Raw genomic sequence first — 27,589 nt, 5'->3', positions numbered from 1 at the left:
AACACTTCAGAATTCATTTACAATAATGAAACTTCTAAACAAACCGAAACAATAAACAGTTGATCAACGAAAAAGTACGTAAGGCTTTCTAGTTAACGAATGCATATACTGATAGATTTATGCAGTTTTACTTTCACCATATAATACCAATATATGTTAGCGATACAAATTTAAAACTTCGACTATCAGTAATAATGAAACTTAATATCAATGATGAGTCAGATTTATTTAAACACTGGAATATACATAGATTCTAAACAATTATTATCTTAGATGTGTACAGATAGTCAAAGAATTTCAAAGTGTTAGCAATCTCAGTGAGATTTAAACCATAACTCAAAGGAAATTCAAATTCGTGTCAGGGATAGTATGACGAAAATTAAGATGAATACTTTTACGGACGTAAAAAGAATTATTATTCAATAGAATAACTATAATGAATAAAATATAGAAAACTGTAATACTCTGTTTTTGTGGGCCAAGCTTCATTATCGTAAATCAAAAAGCGAAATAAATTTGTGAACAAAGACTGTTGACGAAAAATAAATTCATTATACAGATTTGTGAGTGATATTGAATATCATGGGTATTATAAAACAATGATGAGTAGAGTTTAAACATGTCGGGTGTGAGCCAGTTACCCAATGAACATAATGGAAGATTCTAGTTCAGTGGTTTCAGTCAGTCAGCTGCAATGTAGGACCAGGCACATATATGCATTGGTTCAAGTTGACACACATCATTAGCACAACAAGATGAACACTGGATTCATAGTAGTTACTTTAATGGGGGTGATATATAGAAGAAAGATCGCATATAAAGACATAGTACAGCGAGAAAGAATTAGTTCGTACAAAGAAAGGTATGAAGTGATTTTAATCACTTAGTTTAAGGGAAGACAAACAGTGTATACACCGACGCGATTGTGATCGATTCTGAGCTATGTCAACAAGAGTCTCCAACCATTGGTTACGACAGTCGCACGGATCCCAATCAAGTAGTCTGCATCTACCAACATGGCTCAAACCAGAAGTTAGTGAATTCAAGCACTGATGCCACGTTTCGGTTTGGCCACACCTAAATTTCTTCCATCCATCTCCAACACTAGTCAGCATAGAGCGCTGTGGTATTCGGTGTTCAGGCATACGTAATACGTTGCCCAACCATCTCAGTCGGTGAAGATTCACAACCTCATCAACTGGTTTGCCATCATTCCCTAATACCATGCATCTAACCTCACTATTACTTACCTTGTGATCCCAGAAGATGCCAGCGATATTTCTAAGGCATCTGTGGTCAAATACTAGTAGCTTACGAGTATCTTCAACTCCCAATAGCCACGTTTCGCTGCCGTAAATTAAAACAGAACGAACTGCCGCGTAGTGTTCTCGTCCTTTTATTGATAGACGGATATCTCGCATTCGCCATCGGTGACGTAAGTTGGCAAAAACTAAACGAGCTATTTAAATTCGTGCAGAGATTTCGTCAGACACCAACTCATTAGGACTGATCAGACTTCCAAGATAAGTGAAGTTGTCGACGCGTTTGAATACTTGATTCCCTATCCTTAGTTCAGGTTCAGTGGTTTAAACTACAAGCGTTCATATGCGAGGTTGAAGGTCCTGGGTTCCATATATAGTAGGGTCGTGGATGCACAGTGTTGACAGCCAAAGAGCTTCCCCGTGAATCCTATGTTTCAATTGATGTCATTTTGTAATATCAACAACAGAAAGTTAAATCATTAGTAAAACCATAAATGTCCAGAAGACCGAATTTAGGAACACAATGGTTGAAAAAATCTCCGAAATAGAAAGACATATCAACTGAGAGTAACATTCTTCCAACCAACTGATTAATTTATTTCAGTGTGAAATGGAGAATTGGTAACTGAGATAATTGATTACCTCACATATGAAATTCGGAAGAAAAAGTTGAGCAAGGGTAAATGAAGAAATTAGCAAATTATTATCATTAGGCATAAGATTTTGAATGTTTGAAACTTATGATATAAATTTGACTGCGATTCTTGTTATGGTTTTATTAATTTATTTTGAAGGAACTCGAATACATACATATATTCGCTCACACAGACGAGCTTCACATGAGTCATATAACTAATTCAACAGTTCTATGTATTAGGCCTTGAGCTATGCATTTTATATGAGGGTTAGTCATATTGTCGGATTTTCGATAACTGAACACAGAATGGTATTTGATTGAACAAGGGTACATTACAACTGATGACCGGAAAATCCCGAATAACAGATCATCTTTTGAAAGCAAAGATTTTTTGAAGCTATTCTATATTGAGACGTAAAATGAGAGCAGAATATGGACTTGCTTGTTGTGATCAGTGTGAAATCACACACACATAACACAAAGTTGTAGAACCTTTTTCCATTTACTCAATCTGTAAACGTTAAGTATACAACCTTTTAGTTTAAACATCAGTCGATTAAAAATTTCTTAACCTTACCGTTGGTTTAATTTCATTCATTCGACTAATAAATTGAAAGGCTTTAAAATCAAATAGCTCCGAAATTAATACTTCAATTGCTTCAACATCTGTCTCTCCCTCTACTGAGCAAGATAAGGTGAATGCATTATAAAGAAAATAATTGTTTCTTGCAATGGACAAGTCAAATATCACGCAAATATCATAAGTGGTGTTGATCAGTGCGTGGGAAATGACAAAAAATTATCATTTTAGTAGCAGAACAAACTAGTACTTAATTAAGTTTTCAATACTTTATGATGACAAGATCCCAAAAAAGTGGTTCCAATCCAACACGAAAACTTGAGGTTTGTTCTGCATTTTGTCTCATCCCAGAAGGATGACGCACAAAGTTAAAGAGTACCAGACAACTGCGGAACGATTACCAGTACAGTGACAACTATTCCACTGACACTGGATTTTAATTAGAATTACTTTCTTTTACCAAAAAAAAGAATTACGTAATACTTCTAATTCAATCAAATTTGTATTACAAATATCATAATCGATTAATGAATTTTTAGATATCACAGTTCTACCTAGCATAAGTGTTTCATTTTGTAAAACATAATCGATAAAAATGCATAATAATATAACTATTTGTAAAATCAATGTTTAACATTTTTATTTCATCACAATAAGACAATATTCAGAAACTTTACATTCTATTCATATCATAGGCAAAAAAACGTGGAGTTATTTGAAAAACTACTGACAGATTCATACGCTTTATTAGAAAATGTCCAGAGCGTCGTAGCCTCCAGATAGAATCACATAAATGTTTTAGAAATCATGAAAGTTATAGAGTGAGTGGTTCTAGCTGACTACAACCGAAATGGAACAGTTAGCACATGCGTTGCATTTCCTAGTAGTTTGTACTCATATCAGAGTTGTCTACCAGAGGAGTATATACCATTACCGTATGGAGGGGACAGAGTGCAACCCATTTTAGTTCATAAACTTGTAAAAACTTCGTTCTAATTTTTTTCACAATTAAATATAAAACCATTTTTCTTTCCCTCACTTTTTCAGTGTTATCAAATTTTTTTGAAGCTTACATCATTGTAAGAGCTGTATTCCCAGGAAAGATGTTAATAAATACCACAAATAGATGATATCTGATGATATTCAAGCTAAGTACATCATTCAGTATGAACACACCTTGTTAATTCTATACATGTTTCATGTATATTTGTGTTCTAATAGGTTTCCATTTTGTTTACATTTTCATAGGAGTTACTTTTCTAATATACATGAAAGTGTACGCGTCAGTCGTGTCATGTGATTGTTTAGCGTTGAATGGATTAATTAATTTGTCAATAACTTGAATAATAAAGTTCAATAAACAGAAATATATAGTAGTAAAAAAAACATAAATTTGAATGAGAATCCAATGTATTCACGTTACGGGACGAAAAAAATTGTGATCGTGATGAGGAATTTTAAATAATCAGTCTTTCATGTTATTTTTCGGATATCGTGTCAGATGAGTGAAAAACCTGAACACAGTAAACAGGATTTGTGTTTACGTATGCAAAAATAAAATATTATCTCTGGCTATATTTGATTTACTAAATATACTAAGCGCTTAACATGAATGAAAATTGTTCAGCGATTTTAAGGTATTTTGCCACCAACAATTCATTGCACATAAACCCTGTGAACAAGTGAATAGAAACCAGTGTCCTTTATCGAATTTTAAGTAGGAGTTATGAGTTGTTAACCTAACTAACAATCGTACTAGTGTCTAAAAAAATCTAAAACCTGGGCTAATAATCAGTTGATTTCGCTCAAGTCGACTTCACTTGAGGGACAGTGATTCTAATCAAATCCCACATTCACATTTAACAAATAGATTTGTATAAACAGTACTAAGCACAGCCTCTCTGACTATTAGATAGTCCAAACATGATGACAAAAAAAAAGCGATGACGCCCACAACTACAGAAATCTATCAGTCATCTGTCTAGAAATATATAAAGAATTGTAAGTCACTGTACAAAAAATTGGTATGAGGTTTAGAGGTTTGTAGTATCATACCTCTTAAGAATGATAGTGTACATATGTCTGTACGTGTAATACTTTTAAAAAAACTCTTCGTATTATTTTTATTGCAACGACACAATGAAATTACTTAACATCAAAGAATGATGACTTTTAACTATATACATATCTAACAATATTTATTTTGAAAAGTTCATGATAGATCTACTGGAAAACGTAAGTCTGATTTATCTAATACACGCACATAGAGTTTATTTAAATATATCGGTCGGTTTAATTAAAAAGCAGGTCAGAATACCTAGAACGAAACAACAATAAACAGCATTTCACTTAACCACTGAAAACAAATTAAACATTTATGTAAATTGGAAAGAAAAACTCCGTAAAGAGCACATTATCATGTAAACATGAACAAGTATACACAAGTATAGAGTTGAATGAAAAATTGAATGAAATAAAACACGAAAAAACTAATACACACAAAAGTCTTTTTGTAATTAAAATATATTTGTTGTGAATGAGATCTTACAGTACTGAGCACCGATAACCAAGTGACATATATACTGCAAGAAAACAATGTTTGGACACGACATACATTCAGTAAATTAATACCAATTCCTTTAATATAAAATTTTTATTTCCCACTTAAAACTAACAACACCTCAAAATCCGAAGAACAACGAAACACATAACAAGGTTATATTAAGGTAGATTATAAAACAACAAGATATTAAAATTTGGGCTTACGTGGAACCATTCTGTTGTGTTAAGAAGTATTTATTCACGGCAAGCTGTCAAAATAAAATAAAAATAATGGTGAATTTTTGATATATATATATATATATATATATATATATATATATATATATATATATATGCAAGCCACATCCATGCTACTGACCAGTAGTCGAATCAGGTGAGGATAGATATTGAGAGGGGTTCAGAAACATGGTTCTATTTGTAAATAAAAACAATATATTCGTAATATCTCAATGAGTAGAAAAATTAAGTTCTTAATTTTTTTTATTTATAACAATCTACCCAATACTCAATTTATTTGAAATTATCACGTCAAACCTTGGTAATGACACCTAGGGTTCTATTAGGCTGATTGATAAATAGAGAAAAGTACATTACATTTTTACGTTCATGGCTTTACCGGATAATTTCTTTTTTCCCATATATACACAAAACTTCCACGTGATCTTAAAGAAGATAATTTATGAATGATTGTTACGACACCATTTGATAAAAGCATTTCAATCAAATCTGATATAGCTGATTCCATAATTTAATTGTTTCTCTTCATAAATTAGGAATGAAATGTATTTATCAATACATAAAATTGACTAATATTAGGGGCCCTTAATCTGGCCATTTTCGGATTATTAGTTTGGATAATTTTAGAGCCTGAAGAGAATTTATCGAAAAGAATATTCTACGTCCAAATATTAGTCTTTTAATATGATGAGGATCTTTAATTGACATAAAATTGAGTCTGGATTATTTGTTTCCCTAATAAGTGGTCACAAATTCTTATCTCTAGAAAAAATACCTTCGATAGTTTAAAATAACTAAATAAATTCTATCTTTTTAATAGTTGAGATCATGAGGGAATTGAAGCTAGACCACAATGGAAAACCTGGAAGCACTGGATAACCATTTCGTCCTATTGTGGGACTCCTCAGCAGTGCGCACCCACGACCCCGCCTCGAGGCCCCCAAATGCCCACTACATAGTAACTCCTGCTTTGGATTGGGCACCCGGGTAGTATCACAGCCCTCACACAAATCTCATTTGATTTGTGTGGTGCATATGTATCTGATTTCCCCTTGCACCAATATCTGTGTACTCAAATAAATAAACACACCACCCCGCGGGATTCGAACCCAGAACCTATCAGTCTCGTGCGCGAGAGCTTAACCACCAGACTACTGAGCCGGTATTCAACGGTGTTAATATATAACTTCAAATAATCCACAAAATTGAGCGACACATCCACATCTTAACTATTGAAATCACACAATCTCTACAAAACCCCTTCTGATATCTATCTTTTTATTCGAAATGTTTCAAAAGTATTCAAATTATTATTATTATCGATTCAATTGAAGGAGACTGTTTACTAATAGCTTAACAGTTCATGAGTTACACAAAAAGCTAAATTCTTACTTTCATTAACCAACTAAGAGTTTAGACGCGCACTAGCTTTAATGTATACAGAAAAAATTTTTTCGAGACATTGATGAATTCATAGCTGAATCTTTAATATCTTAATAAAACAAATGGTGGTTAAACATCAGTATCCTTTGAAGGTAAAGGTGTGTTTGTCAACATTAGGAGTTAGGTCGTTATTAATCATGCTAACAGTGGTGGATTTAAAAGAACATGGATAAAGTGAAATTAATGAATAATCAGCTAGTGCACGATGATTCATTACTTATATTGTATCAAGTTGTCTGAAAATTCAAATTGATTGGATACTAAAATCACGTACACTGAATGGCTAATTGATAGACACCAGTGTTAACTACTGATGCTTTAGTTCTGAACAAGGTATCTATTCATTTGTCTGCCGTGCTATATCACGAGGAGTGAAATCTTCATCTAATCACGACTTCTAAACGTTTGTATATACATTATGATGAAGGATATTAAAGAGCGGAAAACAAGATCCACAGTGACCAGTCTACTCCTTGCAATTATATACACAATATTTATTACAAATAATAAATATATTGAATCACTGTACCTAAGCCATAACTTATTATACGTATGTCCTTTCATTACGTTACCAACATTGATCAAATGAATTAAGTTTTAAATTATCGAAAAAAAAACTTCCTGCGCACACTACCTGAACTCACTAACTTAAAGCGTAAAACTGTATCTCGATGAGTGAAGTTGGATTTCTATAAACCTTGTTTGATAAGCCACATATTCCTAAGGTAATCGTACAAGAGTTAACATCCTAGCAAATTATAACGAAGTGTTCCTAATCTAATTCAACTTTCTTGAAAACGTAGTACACATGGAAGTAATTGACACTTCGTAGAACATTAAAAAGTTATTTGATTCTTTAAAAAGAAATCGCAAAGTTCAATGTGTAAACTTGGTTTCTGTAATCTGACTAAACAATCAAATTTACCTAAAAACCAGAATCAACCTACCACTTCATACGTAAAGGTATGAAAATAGTAAATACTTAAACAAATATTTAAAACAAACAATTCAGTAATTTGTAGAATCAGGAAGAACAAAAAAAAACAGAATCAAATTACACACTACTAAGTCTCTTTATTCCTATTTATTAGACAGAAAATAGATGCATGAAGTTAACTGAAACATTGAATTACATAACCCAAGGGAATGTTACACGAGAATTTACACCACAAAAACTATTTAGGTGACTAGTATTCATTGTGAATACTCGATTGTATTGTTATTAAGTGAAGATATTTTTTGTTAATACTAATCAAATTACTGTAGTAAAGCGTTAATCATGGCTTTCATTCGAGGACTAGTTAAACAATATACATTTTTTGATTGAGATCATGAACCGATTGATGTAAAACCACCATTGAAATGGAAGATGGTCGCGCAATTTCGTGGATCGGTTGAGGTTAGACATTAACACCATTGGATGCCGGTTCAGTGGTCCAGTAGGTTAAGCGTTCGCGCGCGAGACTGAGGGCTCTGGGTTCGAATCCCGCGACCGGGATTGTGGATGCGCACTGCTGGGGAGTCTCACAATAGGATGAAACAGCCATCCAGTGCTTCCAGGTTTTCAATGATGGTCTAATATCAATCGGTTCATGATCTCGACCAAAAACTTAACAATCTCCACAACCCCTAAACTGATATTCATATTTACTAATATAAGAAAAGGTGCGAATACAGAATATTGGTAACTGGACAGATGATACTAAAAATTTCATCACAATGCTTAAAAAAGTAGCAAATGGTGATTTTATTACATAGGGAAGGAAACTCAAAAATAATTAATAGCTGTACTAAAGTAAAACAGATATACGAAGAGAACCAGACAAAAATAAATAAATAAATAAATAAATAAATAAAATAGCATAACAGCAGTCAATAAACATATCTGCTAATATAAAGAAACATCAGGATGATTAATGAACCAATTTTACTGCATGATGATGTGATCAACTGAAATGCTGAAGCAACTAAGAAACTATATGTTTACATCGACTAAACTTCCTTTAGCTACGTTGACTACTACCAGCAATAAAGGCAGGTTGCAACAGAAGATCATTACAATGATTCAAAGTATTGTGATAATGAAAAGTCGATGATGGCCGAACGGATAGAAAACGCGATCCACACACAAACTGATATGAAGTGAAAGTAAAATATGGTTGTTCGTTGACCGTGGAAAAACACCTGCCAAGTCCAAATCGTCTAGTTGCATGCAAGTCGCCCATTGTATTCCGTGCTTCCTCTCAGGTGTCATGGTTTTCATTATCCAGTCAACCACCAGAAGATAGAGAAAGGGGGAGGGTAAGCAGCCTTGTCTGACTCCAGTCCTCACTTAGAATACATCTGTCAGCTGTCCTCCATGCACCACTTTGCACTGTACTCCGTCGTGTGAATTCCGCATGATATTGATGATCTTCTCAAGTACACTATAGTGTCAAAGAAGTTTCAATTTTGTCCTCCCTATTCACGCTGTCAAACGCTTTCTCATAATCAATGAAGTTGATGTATAGTGACGAGTTCCATTTAAATCATTGTTCAACGATGATCCGTAGTGTCGCGAGTTCACACGCACGATATAATTGTCAGTTTGTGATGAAAAGGGTCGGTTATACCAAACAGGCTACAGTATTAAAATATGAGACGTTGTTTTTCAAATAACAGATCCGTATTTCTATCATAGAAGAAACAGATAAAAATCGATTAGAAAAGATTAAGAAGCAATCGAATTGGGTTGAAAGAAGTCCAAGGTAAACAATAAATGTTCAGTCCGCCGAATAAATAAACGAATTTCCGAATCAGAGCATTGTAACATTCAAATGTTATGTTATCTCATAATCAAGTGAGTATTGAACATTTGATGGTGGTTATCACATGTTGATAGACCTTCGAATGTATGCAGTGTTTCGAAGAAAAACATATAAACAAACATTTTCTCTATACCTCTTTCATATGTCAGTTTTATGTGAAAATAAGTTGTTTCATTAAAAGTCAGTCAGTTACGATGTAGGACCAGGCACATATACGCATCGGTCAATGATAAAATTAAACAAAAATGGAGATCAGACAACAGATCGACTAATAGTGTTCGAGTAAAGAACCTTCACAGGGTTTATGTACTTCTGAGGTACACCTTTCAATAACAGACACTGCCACAGAACATCTCGGTCTAGAGTAAAATACCGCCTTAAGTCAAGTAGAACTATCATTGTTCGATTCCGATAAACATGTCTGTGTTCTAAAACCTGACAAATGGTGAATATGTGGTCGATGTAGATACGATCAGGTTTGAAGCCAGCCTAGTTTCCTCTTAATTGTTGTTCACGATTTCTTGTTAGGCGTCCGATAATTATTGAGGCTAGTGTTTTAAATGATATATTAGACAAACTAATCCCCCTATGCTTATCACAGGATGATTTCGATCCTTTCTTATAGATTGGGATGATCAATGATTCCGACCAGTCAGATGGGATTGCATTCAGTTCCCACATTTTAGCTAAATTATTAGTCAACCTAGTCGCTAAAACTGGATCAGCATCTTTGAAGACCTCTGGAGTCCATCCATCTGAACCAGCTGCTCTTCCTCGTCTCAGGTTAGCTGTAGCTTTTTGAACGTCAATCAGAGTGGAGGGCATATTTTAGTGTTCCATCCAGGCTGTTTGGAAATGGTGGGCAGCTGTAGAGTAGCTGAAGGCCAGTTGAACTGCTCCTTAACGTGTTCCAACCATCGTTCTAAACGTCTGGACTGAGAGCAGATAAGTGTCGTTGTTTTCAGAAATCGTCCCTCTTACACTTGACTTCTTAATTCTAGTTCCTTTTATCAGTCTTAAAATCTATCTGGTGCTAACTACAGTCAGTGCCTCTTCCATCTCTCTTGCTTTCGTTGCCCACCACTGCTCACGGTCGTTCGTTTGTCTTTCGGTTAATCTATATCTGATTTGTTTTTGTTCATCGTCATGTTCGGAGCCTGATGGGATACGTTTACGAGAGTATATCACTGCAATAGATGCAGCGGAAGCCCATTGGTTTTTCATAAACTTTTGGTTCATATCACTAATAGATTTCGCTGATGTTTCCACAGCTGTTAGTATGTATTTGCAAGCAAAATCTGGGTTGATTGGTTATGAATACAATGATCTTGAGCTCTGTTAAAGGTGTGAGGGTGGTTATTACTCACCGGTTGTCCACACCGTGGAAGGGCTCTTCTAGAGGTGCCTGAAACGGAAGTCGGGTTAGAGGTGGTCTTAGTGACCTGAGGGCGTATCCGCAGTGCCCGTTGAAGGACTGCTTGAGGTCGGTCACACACGACCTTTTTGTGGATAATTTTCGTGTTAGCTCCGTAGTTGTTGGGACCTTATCGCCGGAGACGGAAATCTGTGGGATAAGGCAACGTGTGTGTTTTTGTGGTCGACCTTTTCTCACCTCAACTCTCCTTGTGAAAAGGCAGAATCGCTGTCATGCTGGTTGTCTGAAGGAAACACATTACTGCCGTCACACCTCTGTACAATCAGTAGTACGACTTCGCCCTCGGACCTTGGGTTTGCTACTTTTAATCTTACCGACCTGTCTAGCATGGTAGGACTTTGAGGAAGAATTGTTCTAGCCAGTACAGCTCGATTGATTCATCACGATAGGCAAGCCCGACCACCACGTCAAGGTAGCGGCAACGGTTGGAGCTGAAATTCTGATTAGTGAGCGTCAATGTCTCATTCACGTAATAAACCATAAAACTGTCAAGATATTTTTTGAAATTTTATTTCCTGGATTTAGTTATTAATACAAATCTTGCTAGTAGGTATAGTTATGGATTTTTCTAAGCAGTTGGTACGATTTCGGAACTGGGAATAAATTGTAGGATATTGGTCATTTCTGTCTTGTTGAAACTTCAAGGTAATAAGTACTTTTGGTTCACTTTGTAGATATTGTTGTCGTCAAGACGAACGAACTCAGTTATCACTTCAAAGTAGAAAAGGGATCGGTTTGAAACATCACAACAATGAGCATGTGCTGAGTTTTGTAAGTTATAACAGGGTCTGGTTACAAATCTCTTTCACAACTATTAGTTGACTAAGTTGTTGGCACATGGTTCTTAGCCACTTATGTGTACTGACTTCCAGAATCCAAATTTACTATACAACTTTCAGATGGTCAGCATAATACATTATAAATTAACAAATAAGATAGTTAAAATTTAACATTGTAGGAAGAAGCAAACATCAAAAGGAGGAACAGCAACTGGAAATGATTGCCCAGGACAGAGTTCGATGGAGAATGTTGGTGGGCACAGCAAGGCTAACAATAGGATTCGCGTACATATATACATGAGGAAGAAGATGAATCATCGAGTGATACTTAAGCTAGTCTGGCATGTGATCTAGTGATCATAACAACACAAAGAAATAGACGAACTGTTACCATTCAAATAACATTGTCTGTTAGGTAAGTTAATATTAAAATTAACCATAAACGGAATTGATTGCATGAAAGTTGCTGTAATACTTCATTCCATCTCATGTAATGTTAATTACTACACTGCATTACTGTCATTGTTTCCAGACGTCTGACGTTGAAAACAGTTAGCCAACACATTACTACGAAAATAGTATACACTGAAACAATTTCGTTTGGTTTCCCGTTAAGACATCTCGTTGAGAATAAGTGATATATTAAAAAGGAATAAAGTTTTCATCAGTTACGAACTATGCATATGCCCAACAATAGCTGCTATCATGACGTGGTGGTCAGGTTCGCATATCGTAATAAATCAGTCCAGGTATATTAGAAGGAACACTGGTTCTTTTGGGTCTTACCAGGCCGGTCAGGTTGGTTAGTGAACTGTGAGACTGCCTACCTTGTGTCTATCGGATAGGAGATATATTGGAGTGAATTAATGAACTAGCATCACATTTCATTAAGATCGTTCTTTCCATAAAGTTTTATTTAAAGTTGCTGAATAATCAGTTATAGTTCATGACATGTGAAACTTCCGTGACAACAGAACCATTCAACGTTTTGCTTTGCTTTTAGACTAAAGTTCAAACTGATTTCGGACCGCTGATGATTAAATAACAACGATAATTAATGATCGGTCTTAATGTGTTTATGTGCAGTAAACTTAGGGTAATATGCATACATAATTATTATCAAAACATCATAACTTATTAATACACTATCTGTTTTTATTTATTCTAGTATGCATTGAAAAGCTAAACACTCATAAGTTAACCTTTATAGTACAAAATTCGATTTAAATATAGATGGACCACATAAAAGGCTCACGTAAACAATACAAGGTGCTGAATACTGAGAAAGATTTATTACACGTATAATGAACTTCGACTAATTATACATATATATCTGTCTACTTTCATTAACAATGAATAGTTAACTACTACCAAGGGATTTGTCTTGTCAATTTCATCTCGCTATGCTAATGAGGTATGATAAATTAAACTAATGTATAGATGTGCCAGGTTCTACGTTGTGTATGACTGGTTGACCGAACAGTGAACAGAAAAGAATATACTTTTCAAAAAAAGACGACATATGAAGTGTACTTGTAACTAGTGATTCGATATGCCCGTATTAATGAAGTAATAAACATAGAGATAATACGTTTATCGAAATAAGAAGCAAGGTTCTATCATGTGAGAAGTAAAATTGAAAGTAAACAAATTTTGAAAGTAAGATCGTTCGAGAAGTACACTAATCAAATCAACTTCCAATTAATATTTCAGTATAAGTAACATCAACAAAATCTCGAAATTTCGCTAACAAAATATGAGATCAAGTACAAAAATGATGCTGACAACTAATTTTCGAGAGTTGTAATTATTCAGTGAACAGTAATTAATTCATCATATAAGCAAAATACTTTTTCAATTTTTCTATGTCCTCTCTACAATTCCCACTTACTTTTTATTCTTATCAAACCTTTTTTCTATCATTTACCAGAACCTTCATTAATCTACTTTAGAAAACAATCGTAAAATAGTTCCTAATCTGTAGGATTTATTCATAAACATTCTACACAAGAGAAGTTCTCATTGTGCTAACTGAAATCAGCTCCTAATAACCCTGTATAGAAATATAAACAGTTTAATTAACGGTAACTATAATTACTTCTAAAGCATACTATTGTACAACCCTTAAATACAAATTATTCATTCGTGAAATCCTCTTCACTCAAATATTAATTGTACATATCTATTCACTTATGCATCCTACACTAACCCTAATAATAACAGTAAAAATAATATTTATTATAACAGTTATTTTATAAAATTATTTTCAATGTGAAACTTTAACACAACTTCTAATTACATTCAACTGTTCATCGACAATTTTTCACAAACACATTTTATCTATTCTGATAAATATTACTACTCATTATATTAATCATAACTGTAAAAATGACGTAACGATTGAAATGTGTTTCAAACTAACATAATCAGTACTTTGAAAAAGAAGTCATTTGTATTGATGGTGAGTTAGCTATATTTAGTTTGTGAAAAAGTTAGCGGAAAATGACTAAGTTATGCATGTTTACATAAACTAAACGAGTAAAATAAACACTGTACATTATTATTATTATTATTATTATTATTATTATTATTATTATTATTATTATTATTATTATTATTATTATTATTATTATCGAATCGTACAGTCTCAATTATGCTTTACCAATCAAATCACATATCCACAATGTACATTGACCTTTTAGTCCATCGAACTTCGACTGATTAACATGTGACCGACGAAAAAAATATTATAGTCATTTTGCTTATTTTGCTTGCGTAAGAATATCAGTTAAAAAATAATCATTTGGATATAAGTTGGTTTAATAGTTGAGATGTATCTCAGTTACATTGCAAAGCAATCCAAAATAACAATAAGTATGAAGAATAAAACAAACCGTGAATTTATTATACTGTTTCAAGATTAAATATTTCAATGAAATTAAGTACTTACTTACATACTCACGCCTGTTATCACTCGTGGAGGAGCATAGCCTGCTCACCAGCATTCTCCATCCAACTCTGTCCTGGGCTATCCTTTCTAGTTGCTATTCATCCTTTTCATGTCTGCATCTGATTGTCGGCGCAATGTGTTCTTTGGCCTCCCACTTTCCCGTTTACCTTCCGGATTCCAATTTAGCGCTTGCCTCGTGATGCAGTTTGATGACTTCCGCAATATATGTCTTATCCACCTCCAGTGTCTTTTCCTAATTCCCTCTTCAGCCGGAAGCTAGTTTGTTCTCTCCCATAGTAGGCTGATGCTGATGATATCCGACCAAATGAAATTCACTATCTTGCGCAGACAATTGTTTGGAAGTATTTGCACTTTTTCATGATGGTTTTTGTAGTTCTCCAAGTCCCAGCTCCGTGCATAGAACTGTCTTGACGTTTATATTGAAGATTTTAGCTATGATGTTAACTGACAGTTGTTTTGAGTTCCATATCTTCTTCAACTGTAGGAATGCCGCCCTTGCTTTAACAATCCTTTCCTTCACATCTCCATCAGATCTTCCTCGTTCATTGATAAAGCTATCCAGGTACGTGAAAGTTTCCACCTACTCCACAGCTTCTCCATCAAGTATGATTGGGTCAGTGTTCTTCGTGTTGTAATTCAGGATCTTGCATTTTCCCTTGTGTATGTCGAGGCTGCCTACTGATGCAGAGGTTGCTGCTAAGTTGACTGTATTGACCTGCATTTATTAGTGTGTATGGGCGAGAAGAGCTAGGTCATCTGCAAAATCCGATTCGTTTAGTTGCATGCAAGTCGCCCATTGTATTCCGTGCTTCCTCTCAGGTGTCATGGTTTTCATTATCCAGTCAACCACCAGAAGATAGAGAAAGGGGGAGGGTAAGCAGCCTTGTCTGACTCCAGTCCTCACTTAGAATACATCTGTCAGCTGTCCTCCATGCACCACTTTGCACTGTACTCCGTCGTGTGAATTCCGCATGATATTGATGATCTTCTCAAGTACACTATAGTGTCAAAGAAGTTTCAATTTTGTCCTCCCTATTCACGCTGTCAAACGCTTTCTCATAATCAATGAAGTTGATGTATAGTGACGAGTTCCATTTAAATCATTGTTCAACGATGATCCGTAGTGTCGCGATTAAGTCTGTGCACGACTGATCCTCACGGGATAAGACACTTTGATCACGAAGTTGGGTGTTTACTGAATCTTTAGTCTGGTTCAGAAGAAAAAGAACTATAGATACTAATCAGAAAGCTTGAAAGCATATGTACACATAAAACACTGATCAAAGTGGGTCAGTACAACTTGTCTTATTGATCACACTAACTCTGGATAAATTATGTAAGCAGTCAGTTATTATGCATTCCAATGTCCTAACTTTCTATAAAATTATATATATATATATATATATATATATATGCTTCTTTCAACCTTTCTTTCCGCTCATTATTTTCTATCAAACTAATTAAACAGAAGTAAAAAAGAAGACAACAAGAACAACAAACAGCAAAAATTTGCATAATTTAAATACATCATCCAAACTAATAATATCATTGAGGTTAAATCCAAAGACGAAAATGATGTAATAAAGTGATAATCAGACGACACAACAAATATTTTTAAGTGTTTACCTACATGTACACACGCAATATCAAAAATGCTTGCAAAAACAAATAGTTGTATTGGTGGCCTTCTATATTTAGATATTGGAATCTAATATCACATGAAATAAAATTATCTTAAAGAAACAAATAACTTTTTTGCAATCATCATTGTGACGGTAACGTACAGAGATATACGAACCGATAAGACTATATTAGGTTTTTTTAGTGAAATTTAAAAATGACTAAATTTTATTTCACATTACATATAAAGTGTAGTACAAATGAATACCTTTGTTTGTATGGTGCATGTAACGCTTAAAATTACTGGGGGAAATTCATTTCTGTTATGATAGAAGAAAATCGATGGTGTGAGACAAGGTAAGTGTCCACTTATTCCTATGTACATTGTATATAACAAGTAAATCAATTTTTGTTTCAATCTACTTCGTTCAAAGTAAATTGTCAAAACCTACTCTAGTGTTGGTGAATAATAAAGAGGCTAGTGAAGTAGGAACGCTAAAATTCATAACGACTTATATACATGAATTTCGAACACTAAAACATCACATCGTAAACTATTGAGCGGAACTAGTCAGCGAAGATATTGTAGGTGATGGTGAATCTTCCATAAAACTATTGATGGCTGTAAGAATGATTCAGAAAAAATCTTTTAGTTTGAGTATCTTCACACTCAAATAATTGAGGTTATCTAGCGACATTTCTACCATATTAAGTCCGGAGGATTGATAAGACTAGAAAAACTAGTCAAACTTCTAAAACCAAAATACTTAGACAGATTTCATCATTTTTTATCCACACGGATTCTCTAAATATTGGTTGGAGGCGTGCATCGAAATCACAAGGCCATTTTAGTATCACTTTTAACTCATCTCCATATCATGGTTACACCCCAATATTAGTAAGAATTTTAAGGAATAGTAAAAATCCCCTGGAAATTTGATATGTATTTTCGTGGGAATACTGTTTAAGAGTTGTAAGTGGCTCTTGAAAGTGATATTATAATAAAAACAATTAGAGCATTAAATATAGTTCTTTATATATAACAAAGAAATCTGATAGAATAATATATCAGGAAATTGATTAAAAGTTTTATGCCAATTCAGAGGTATGATCATATCGATACAAATACGTAGACATCATTATTGGTGTTTTTCTCTAAACGAAATTCACGAGTTCACACACACGATATAATTGGGTTGATTGGTTATGAATACAATGATCTTGAGCTCTGTTAAAGGTGTGAGGGTGGTTATTACTCACCGGTTGTCCCCACCGGGGAAGGGCTCTTCTAGAGGTGCCTGAAACGGAAGTCGGGTTAGAGGTGGTCTTAGTGACCTGAGGGCGTATCCGCAGTGCCCGTTGAAGGACTGCTTGAGGTCGGTCACACACGACTTTTTTGTGGATAATTTTCGTGTTAGCTCCGTAGTTGTTGGGACCTTATCGCCGGAGACGGAAATCCGTGGGATAAGGCAACGTGTGTGTTTTTATGGTTGACCTTTTCTAACCTCAACCCTCCTTGTGAGAAGGCAGAATCGCTGTCATGCTGGTTGTCTGAAGGAAACACATTACTGCTGTTAATTGCTGTCTTCTTGTACTTCTTTATCTTGAATATTGTGCATGGTTTCGATAGAGATCCCTTCCTTATGATGATGCTTCTTGCAGCCAAGCACCTCATGACACGTTGAATTTAATGCTTCTTCACTTCCCTTCCAGTCATCCTCCATAGTAATTTCTTCTTATTTCAGTGGATCCTGTAAGGCTTGCAACCTGTTGTTGGAAGTCATCTTGAATTCATTGAGTTTGTTAGTTTCTCGTTGGAAGGCTGTGATGAACCTTTGTAATGCTGTTTGTCCAGTGTTTCTCTGGCTGTAGTTTCATCTTGGCCACCACCAGGTGATGATCTGAAGCTGGTGGGTTTATAACATTGGATATCATTCAACGTGATTCCCTACATCTTTGTTTTGAAGGATGCTTTGATGACCCTGGATCTATAAAATTCCCATCAATCAATCCGCGATATTGAGCAACCGTCCATCAATGTCTTCAGTGAGTATATTGATTGAAGTTAGAAATTAAAACCGTTGGATGCCGACTCAGTAGTCTAGAGGTTAAGCATATCCTCATTTATTACATCATGTAAAAAAAATTATTCGTAAACTGATATACAGGATTAATTTTCTTGAGGAAAAATATACTAAGCAAAGTAAATTTGTTTTCGGTCAGACAGATAATTTCATCCAAGTTAGTAATAGAATATTCCGCCCAGATTTTTAAAAAAGCACAAAACATTCATGAGAAAATAAATAATTATGGAAATACTATAGTATACTATACTGAGCATTTATAAATGCAGAGTTGGTGTACAATCTTATGAATGAATAAGTGAACAATATGTGTATTCGAAAACTATTCACAATGATCTATAGGTGATATAAGTATCAGACAAAGCTCATCAACGAACTGAGTTAGAAGAGTAGATGTATTTATAAGCTTACTACGGCTTTCAATAAATCATTTTGACTATTTTGTTGAAACACAACAACACTTGGGTAGGCAATCACAAGCAATCTTATGAAGGCAGTTTTCAACGAAAAGGCTCCTGACATTAACAGATTAGGGGGAATATCATCACGGACATTGAAATATCTGAATAAATAATTTCCAAATTTTTTATCCAACTTAAGATCAGGGAAAGTCTCCATTTATCTTGGAATTATCCATTGATCACTAGACAACTTTATAATAGCATTTATTTGGAATTTTATTTATTTTATTCGACAAATGAGTTAATGATGTTTACATCTTTGAAAATCGTTTACCTACTCACCGTTCTATAATCTTTCTGCAAAATTCCTGTCATTACTAAAGTACATATAAAATTACGTCACAATACAATATGTCAAATATATAAGAATTTACTTTGAAAACTGAACACGATTATCTTTTAATTACTAAATAAAAAATCAGTAAATGTTTAAAATACTTATTTGAGAATTCGCTTGTAAATAAACAAAACTATGAAAGTAAAGTTAGTTAGCTGACCCATGTGGAATTCAAATATGACTACGCATAAAAATAGTAATTCATTACATGAGTACATGAAAATTTTCATCCGTGATAAAATGTGAAGATTAGTTAGAACCTCTATTTCAGATCAATAACAAAAGGATTAGACTAAAAAAGATAAAATTTATCATACAAGACAGGTGATTAAATTCACTACTGAAGTCGTGAACTTGATAAGCGACATTATAATTACGTTTAGATTTGAATGAGGGAACACTATTAAGGGCAAAATATAATAAGACCATATTATTAACCGAAAACAAATGAACTGATGTAAGATATAGATTCAGCTAACAAATGACTAGTCACGAATTAAAGTCAAGTGAAAACACCATCATTTTTACAGCTAAACATTCGCTTAGAGTTAATTCACTTCACTGATGAATGAAAAATGAAATTTTTTAAATAGCTGTAAATCTTTCTGAAGAAGCTTGAAATGAACTCATGGACGAAAAGTTGATTATTTTCAAGTTGAATTGCTTAAAATTTTACTAGTACAATCATAAAATGTGTTTCCTTAAATATGAACAAAATTTCTTATAAAAATGTGATCTTGTACCGAAATAATCTTCATAAAGATCATTCGTTCAAGAATGTCCATCTACATTAGTATCATCAATAATATAAATTTTCTGCATTACAACAAAACTGAAGAAGATTCAAAACAGTTTCAGTTAACCTGATAAACAGATTTATATTTTAAAACTGTCTATTCTCAGAGTCGACAAACTTGATTAGACAATATATTATCTGCTAGATTTCATGCTGACTCAATCTTTAAATAATGAGAAATATCGTTTAAAAAAGAGATGTATTTAATTTACGATTATCCTACAATTCGTACCTAGAACAATATAGGAAATAGTGAAATTTCACACGCATAATGGAGGGATTAAATAAAACGATATCGGACACAATTATGAGTAAAGCTCATGAGAAAGTATGAGAAGTAATTGAAAAGATGGGTAGATTTTCAAGTGTAAAATCAATAAAACAAATGTATAATAACGAAAAAATCAAAGAGTATGGATAAAAACATAGATATCATACACTTTTTATACATACGAAATTCAGGTTTCATCTCGTGGATAGGTTGAACTCAGATTAAACCTATAAGTGAGAAGTTGATTTAATGTTCAAGAAAAGAACTATTAAACACCTTCCTTTCCCCTCTTGTAAAACCACTCCAGAATATATTGTCTTAATCGCCTACAGTGGAGATAATTCTTAAACGCCAATTCTGTGTTAAGCTGTTCGACAGCAGGATCATATACCATATTGCTTCCCAACATATTTGTTTATATTCTAACAATTTTTTTGTTAGCCAATAACATTTTATATAGAATAACTCATACACATTGTGAGTCAGTTTAGTTTAGCCTGAGGTAAATATGTTTAGTTACGGAAATAACTAGTATCTATCTAAGTTTGTTCCTGACATGAGTCAATTATATATTCCTCAATTTGAGCATTGGAAATTTGTTCGTGTTCATAAAACAAAAGCATATAATCCTCAATCTGTTAACATGTGATTATGGTCAGGACAGTTAGAATAGTCTGTATTAGGACTGTTAATGACTGATGCATCGAAATGCTTTTTTCCAAACTGTTTTTGATGAAGAATTCTAAATTTATTTGTTACATCCTCTTTAGAATCAATACTCTGAATAACACATAGTCTATAATGCAGAGGAATTATACGTTGAACGAAGCATGAAATATAAATTAATCTTATGACTATCAGTGAGACTGTATTTATATGTTTCTATCCTCGAAATATTTGTTTTTCATATTCATTGTAAGTTCAAGTCATTCCCTTACACTAACTTCATATAAAAGCTTAGAACTCAAATTACATCGAAATGATCAAATAGTACGTATAAGAATTAGAGTAAACATGTATTCACTTGCTACTCAGACAACTAAATACATTGTAAGGGAATTTCAAATACTTATATTTACTCATTAAACAAGATTATGTCAAAAAAGCAAATACTTTATATTTAAACGAATAAAATAGGGGTACATTCTTCGTGGCAGCAAGTGAGGAATAAACTATGCGCAAGAATTTATGGAAAGAAAAAATGTTTGAAAAAACTTAAATGTGTTGATTTCACATAATCTCGCACAAACTGGAAAAAATTAATTCAAATCAATACACGAGGTGATCATTAAAAATAATTCCATACCTAATTACGCAATAAAACATGTTGTAACTCTTATGAAAACACACCTAGTTTACAAAATTCAGCAGTTTTACATCAGTTGTTCAGTTTCAAAACGATTGAGATGTTTTGGAAGTTGTAGTAAACAGCTAGTCATTTATTAATATCTAGGCACAATTTAAATCCTTTTATGGAACAGATGAATCCTAGCCAGAAGTAGAACTTAGTTCCCCTCATTCAAGACTCATCAGACGGATGCATCTGAATTTTAGTGTCCACGTTCAAATTGGGACCAGATCCAAATACTTTCCGCTTCAAACTCCAACGCGCTTTCTACTCAGTTACTGAGTACAGTTAACCACTAACTTGTTCACCTGGTATAATATTTAGATCATTATTAATATTGGTTCGAATCACCCTAATTTTGATGTTCAGGACTAAATTTCAACCAGTCTTTGTTAGCATATATGCATCCAGTACTGATTACCTCAATATGGCCACTTTATCACAAATTTCATAGAATAGATGGCTTACTGTTAGGAGTGAAGTTTAGGACGAGTGTTTTGTTCTGTCAGATGTAATTGAATCCTAGTGTTGACGTCCAAATAAAATAGTATGAGAAAAAGTAAAATAAAACGTAATTTTTTCCTTTCTTGTTTTTGTGATAGGTTAATAAATTTATTCTATATTTATCTGTTTGTGTTTTCAACAAAAGCACTGTTGATAAAGTGAGAACATTAAATGCATATATTTAACACAATTAACTTCTCATTAGTGATCAGAAAATTATACTGTAAATAATTTTGAAAGGGATCCTAAAAACAAAGTAAATATTTGTACATCTGAGTTGAAAGTAAATATTGAGGTTCTGAAATATGAATGATGACCAAGATTCCTGATTACTGAAATGCTTTCGTATTAATAGAATGTTAGCAAAACGGTAAATTGGAACATTTTTGCAAAAAGGGTCACGTTAAAGAGAAAGGTTTCAGTTGTTTTTTTTGTTTCGTTTTTTTACATCTACATAGTTTAGAACTGTAACTGGCTAAAGCTTCTGTAATCTTAAATAGACTTTAAATGAAAAGCTCACGGAATCATGCTTCTCTGTATATTTCCCCCAATAAATCGTAGTTGTTATCCATTTACTAAGTAAGTCAGTTTTAGAATAATTGGTTAAAAGGTTACTAAACATATAAGACAAAACAGTACTAAAACCCAGAAAATCGGATTTGAAAACTTCGATTAATTATTTCTGATTACATTATTAAATTTAATATGCATAAAGCTATACAAAACTATATAAACAGTGAAATTAGACGAACAATGAACGCAAATTTAAGAGCGAACCTCCAAGATATAACTCACTAATACAACGTGGATATAATACAAAACACTAACCTCTAGATCCCAGTTATAATTTTGAAGATACATCATTCCAAGTGCTCGGTCAGTGGAGGTGATTTCAGCAAATGAAATACATTTCTCTAGAAAAACATCGTTATCATTTGAGTTTTCTTCTATATCCATTGATACGATATTACTGGACTGTTGATTTTTTGCCATTGCTGACGATCTACATTATAATAATAAAGTATGTAAATAAATAATTTAAAAACCAATTTCCATTTTGTTAGTTTGATAAAAACAAGTTATATTCTTCTGGGGATAAGCAAAGAGCTGGTAAAGAACTGTTTTCTTCTACTTAATGATGTCAGATGAGTACAAAACAACTTATTGGTGTGAAACTATGAAACTAAGTGAAGATTATGGGTATCGATGCAAAGGTTGGATTGGGATATAACAAGAAATATGTATACTATAAGTGATGAATCATGAAATTGAACTTATTAGCGAAAATTATATTTTCGGAATCGAGTGATGATCATACAGAGAAACGAGCATCCGTGCACCCATAAGTGACTTTTTGGCCAAATATTTTCAAGCGGCAATCGCTTTTGGACAATAATGGATAACGAAGCCTAAAGTTTCTATTCCGATACTCAGTTAAAAAAAAAACGTATGCAAGTAAGATAAGCTCACAATTCATAGTACGTTTCAGTTCACATGGATGTGTAGGTATGGACGATTATTAGTTGGATTGTGAATTTTATTTATTCTATTTTGAACGTTTAACCGATAGTTAGCTAGACCATACGGTTATAGCTGAATATTTTGCATATACATGCTCGTTTTGTTTACTCAACAATATACAATAAGAAGACAGTTGGACAGTGACTAAACCTTCTTGAATCTGTTTTCTTTAGGATCTTCTAGGTGGGAAAATCATCAGTGCAGTCACACCATTAATTCTAATTTTATCGATGAACTGAAGACATAACACCAGGTTTCAAACAGAAAAGCGGAACTTGCTTATGTTACAAATTAATAATCATATGCAGTAAATGACCATATTATCAAACTGGTATGACTAGCATACAAACTAGAAATAACAGTTGTGAACAACAACAATCGTATGATTGATTTAAGTTTCTATGTGTATAGTGAATGTCTTGAAACTTGTGCAAATTGAACAAACAAATAACCATATTAATAGTGTAGTCTCACATATTTAAAGGTTTAGTTTAGTTTAATAAGTGACCTTTATTCACGCTTTAATCGATGTGATTTTCAGTAGGATATGAGATAACAGAGCAGAAAATCAGTTTATTAATCGTTTGCGAAAAAGGAGTGCCAAATTGTTGTTCAGATGGATAAACGAAGTTATGAGTCGATTCGGTGACTGCTATTACAAATGCAGTTTGTCCTAGAATACCTCGCGAAAACAATACTTACTGGACCAAAAGACTAAGGAATATGATTATTGTATAATATTTAACTTATGGACATAAATTCATGAAACTCCTTTTGTCAGTAGTGTATTTTAATTACAAAATATCGTTTCAAACAAAAACATATTAATGGAAATCACTGATTACGGTACATAAGAATTAATAATTATTTAAAGTCTACAATTTATGCCAAGAATTAAATTTTAGCAAAATAGATGAACGATAAATCGCTTTACAAGGAAGGAACAGAAGTGACATTTTTAATTGATAGCCTAAGTATCATAAACCAATGGTCGATCTTGTTCTTCATAAGCTGACGAAGACAAAATGTACTGTAATAGAGACGAAAACAAGTTACATACATACGACGGGTTTTATTTGCTGGATATGAAGTATATTGTGGAGCAGCATGTATTCACGAATAAACAAGATTGTATGGCTGATGTAAATGAAGAACGAAAATCTTAAGTTGTGATCAGATTTATAAACTAAACACTAAAATTACAGCTTAGCCTGTTGTAAGTCACACAAAATAACAGAAAGTAGAAAATTCTTTAATCATACACTTCAAACACAAATGTAGTAAGAGAATTTCACCGGAAGTAAGAAAATCAAAAATCCCTTATTTAAGGGTTATTTTATTGGAAATTAAATTTTTGACGCAATAACTCAGAAAAACATTGTTCCGTACAGTGCTGCAACACAGAGGTATTCACTTAACTTCATCAACTTAGCATCAATAACAGTTTGCCTACGCATGTTTAATTAACCTAATTATTAGTCAGTTCAGTTGTTGGACCTATTCTCTTCAATTAAGCTAACCGTGGACTAGGACAGAGCAATCATATGTGATGAAAATTGATTACGTTCTTCTAAGATAAACAGTAGTCAAGGGAAATGTGAAATGATAGCAGAGAAACTGAACAGAGCTTAGTAATTGAGCCGCGTAAATTTAACGATAATGCATGAGTATTAGCCTGATAGTCAATGTTTTTTATGTATCACAGCTAACGTTTTTATGCAGCCCCAGCAATAAAGATCAAGTAAATTAATCTTCAGTTTTCCAATACAATATTCCCTGAAGATAATGCCTAGACTTATGTAAACTGGTTATCATATGAAAAAACTAGAACACCAACACGCTAAACTGAAAATTTTTTTATTCACATTATCTTCAAATCATAGAATGCTTTCATTTAGTGATTGTTCGACTGTTTGTAATTACAAAAACAGGAAACACAAGAACAAACATTCGTGTGTATCAAGTATTTACAATCCCAATCTTTTACAGAAGGTTCAATGGCACCAATGCTTACAGAATATAAGAGTTTGAGTCAGATATACAAAACAATCCGTTCTACGTGCACATATTTCAACTGATAATTACTAGCAAAGAAAATGAATTCATCTAGGAGTATATGTAGCTATTTACTAAATTCCTTAACAAATAAACTGTGCAGTAATTTTTTACAATCGATCAAAAGCACATACTATAAGTGTAATATATTTTATAATTAATTCGATGGAATAAACTTTAAATTCCGGACATTAGTTGGAGTATGATTACAGGTTCATTTTCCAAACTACACAAATGTACAAGTCAGTGTTTAATAAGAATTATGACATATCAGAGTAGCCACTAAGGCATACCTAAATTTTCTGAAGATCGATTACTTACAATATCTTTAAAAGAATTGACCATTTCCCTAACAGATTTGACAGAACATTTAATTGGTATGCCATCTATTCAAAAACTATCTCGGTATTACATGATAAATATACCGGAATTATCATGAATATTAATCTATATGATATGGAAACGAAAAGTGGTTCTCATTGTAAAACTACGATATCATCCTATCCCAGAGGAGGCCGATGGACTGGAATGCGGACTTGGGAAGTAAGGAGACAGCTGAAAAGCCCTGAAATAAAAACTTATTCAAAAGACTCGGAAAAGATGTAGAAGCAAATTGAGAGGAATGACAGTTCGTTCGAGCAGCTTTTGTCCCTTCAACACCATAGTGAAGACATCTAATTATTGCCTTTCGTTGTGCCGATGAATCCAACGATAGTAGTTTTGAGAATCTATAACATGGTTGATCATAACAAATCTAGAGCTTATTACAAAACAGTTCTGTTCCGAAATGCTCTGTTCACCATAGAATGAACACCTAAGAAATAATTCAGTTTCTATGTATCTCATAAAATATTACTTTATTTTTATAATGTGAAGTTGTACGGCAAAAAGTGATATAATTTTATTTCCTTGGATTTCAATCACGTTCTAAAATTGGTTACTTGACATGGTTGGAATGGTTTCGTGGATAAATTTTATAAATAATAAATACTGGGTTGGGGGTACAACTATCTACGATGTAGCAGATAAAACAAAGTATTTATTGTTCCTCGACAAATGTTTAGAATGAAAATGGGCTCAGTTTCTAGAAAACAGATGAATGCAGTTGCAATACTATGGATGACTTCACGTCACATAAAAAATTGGCTACATTCATCACGTGTATTTGCAGGCTGTATTGCTGGAAATGAATAATTTTGTTGCGTGAATATTCTAAAAATAAAACCGAAGTGTTTTCATTAGTTTGAGAATTCTTATCTACACTTTCAAATAATTAAAACTTAACATACGTGTAAACAGGCAGTATTTTGAAGTCTTAAAGTAGTAATTATTTAGTGAGTTTGTACTTCAAGGACTACAGTGGAAACAATACCATTGAATTATGCCCGATATACAAAAATAAAAATAGATCACAGTCACACATCTACAGACACATGCATGCCAAGCACAGATGTGGTGGGACAAAGTTCAACTGGTAAATCACTTCCATAGGAGGTACAAAGAAATTACCAAGTGCATCGTATCACATGATAAATAATCAAAGTTCAAAGCAACGGTAGATAAAAATCAAACGACTTATTTATAGTTTATTATTGTTGATAAAAAACAGTTCACCAGTAAACACAAAACTGTTATAAGGCAGGAATTTTGCATAAAAACACGAATATATATAAATATATATATAATTTACACACATACATAAGACAAGAATGTGTTTGGACGGATGTACGATTGATGAGACCGTAAAAAAGTGAATTTCGAAATTCATAACACTCATAAATAATTACAAACGCCAAATAAAAATCTCGCTGAGAAAACGATATATAAAACGTGAACATAAAAGGAGGGTGAACACCAGTCATAAAAGGTAACTTATGTA

General features: G+C 33.3%; 2 protein-coding genes across 2 annotated transcripts in view; both read right to left on the bottom strand.

Moving 5' to 3' along the window:
* LPCAT2 (Lysophosphatidylcholine acyltransferase 2) overlaps positions 1–27,589 on the bottom strand; it is a gene marked incomplete at its 5' end in the record, with an annotated part of 66,203 nt that overhangs the window by 17,186 nt on the left and 21,428 nt on the right. Inside the window, 2 exons of the mRNA XM_051218746.1 lie at positions 5,246–5,289; positions 22,963–23,137. Of these exons, the coding sequence (XP_051071402.1) occupies positions 5,246–5,289; positions 22,963–23,137 (219 nt within the window). The remainder of the gene's footprint in view (positions 1–5,245; positions 5,290–22,962; positions 23,138–27,589) is intronic.
* On the bottom strand, positions 8,586–19,361 carry MS3_00003531 (uncharacterized protein). Its single transcript, XM_051211355.1, has 2 exons — positions 17,669–19,361; positions 8,586–10,970 (listed from the first exon to the last, which is right to left on the bottom strand). The coding sequence occupies exon 2, from the start codon at positions 10,351–10,353 to the stop codon at positions 10,018–10,020; it is 336 nt and encodes a 111-aa protein (XP_051071403.1). The 5' UTR covers positions 10,354–10,970; positions 17,669–19,361; the 3' UTR covers positions 8,586–10,017.

Source organism: Schistosoma haematobium, chromosome ZW (assembly GCF_000699445.3).
Source record: "Schistosoma haematobium chromosome ZW, whole genome shotgun sequence".
NCBI lineage: Eukaryota > Metazoa > Platyhelminthes > Trematoda > Strigeidida > Schistosomatidae > Schistosoma > Schistosoma haematobium.
Note: the sequence above shows the minus strand (reverse complement) of the source record. Positions and strands in the feature narration are given on the sequence as shown.

What these genes read in the sequence shown, in the direction of transcription:
- MS3_00003531 (XM_051211355.1), bottom strand. Translation starts at nt 10,353, where the DNA reads ATGCCCTCCACTCTGATTGACGTTCAAAAAGCTACAGCTAACCTGAGA.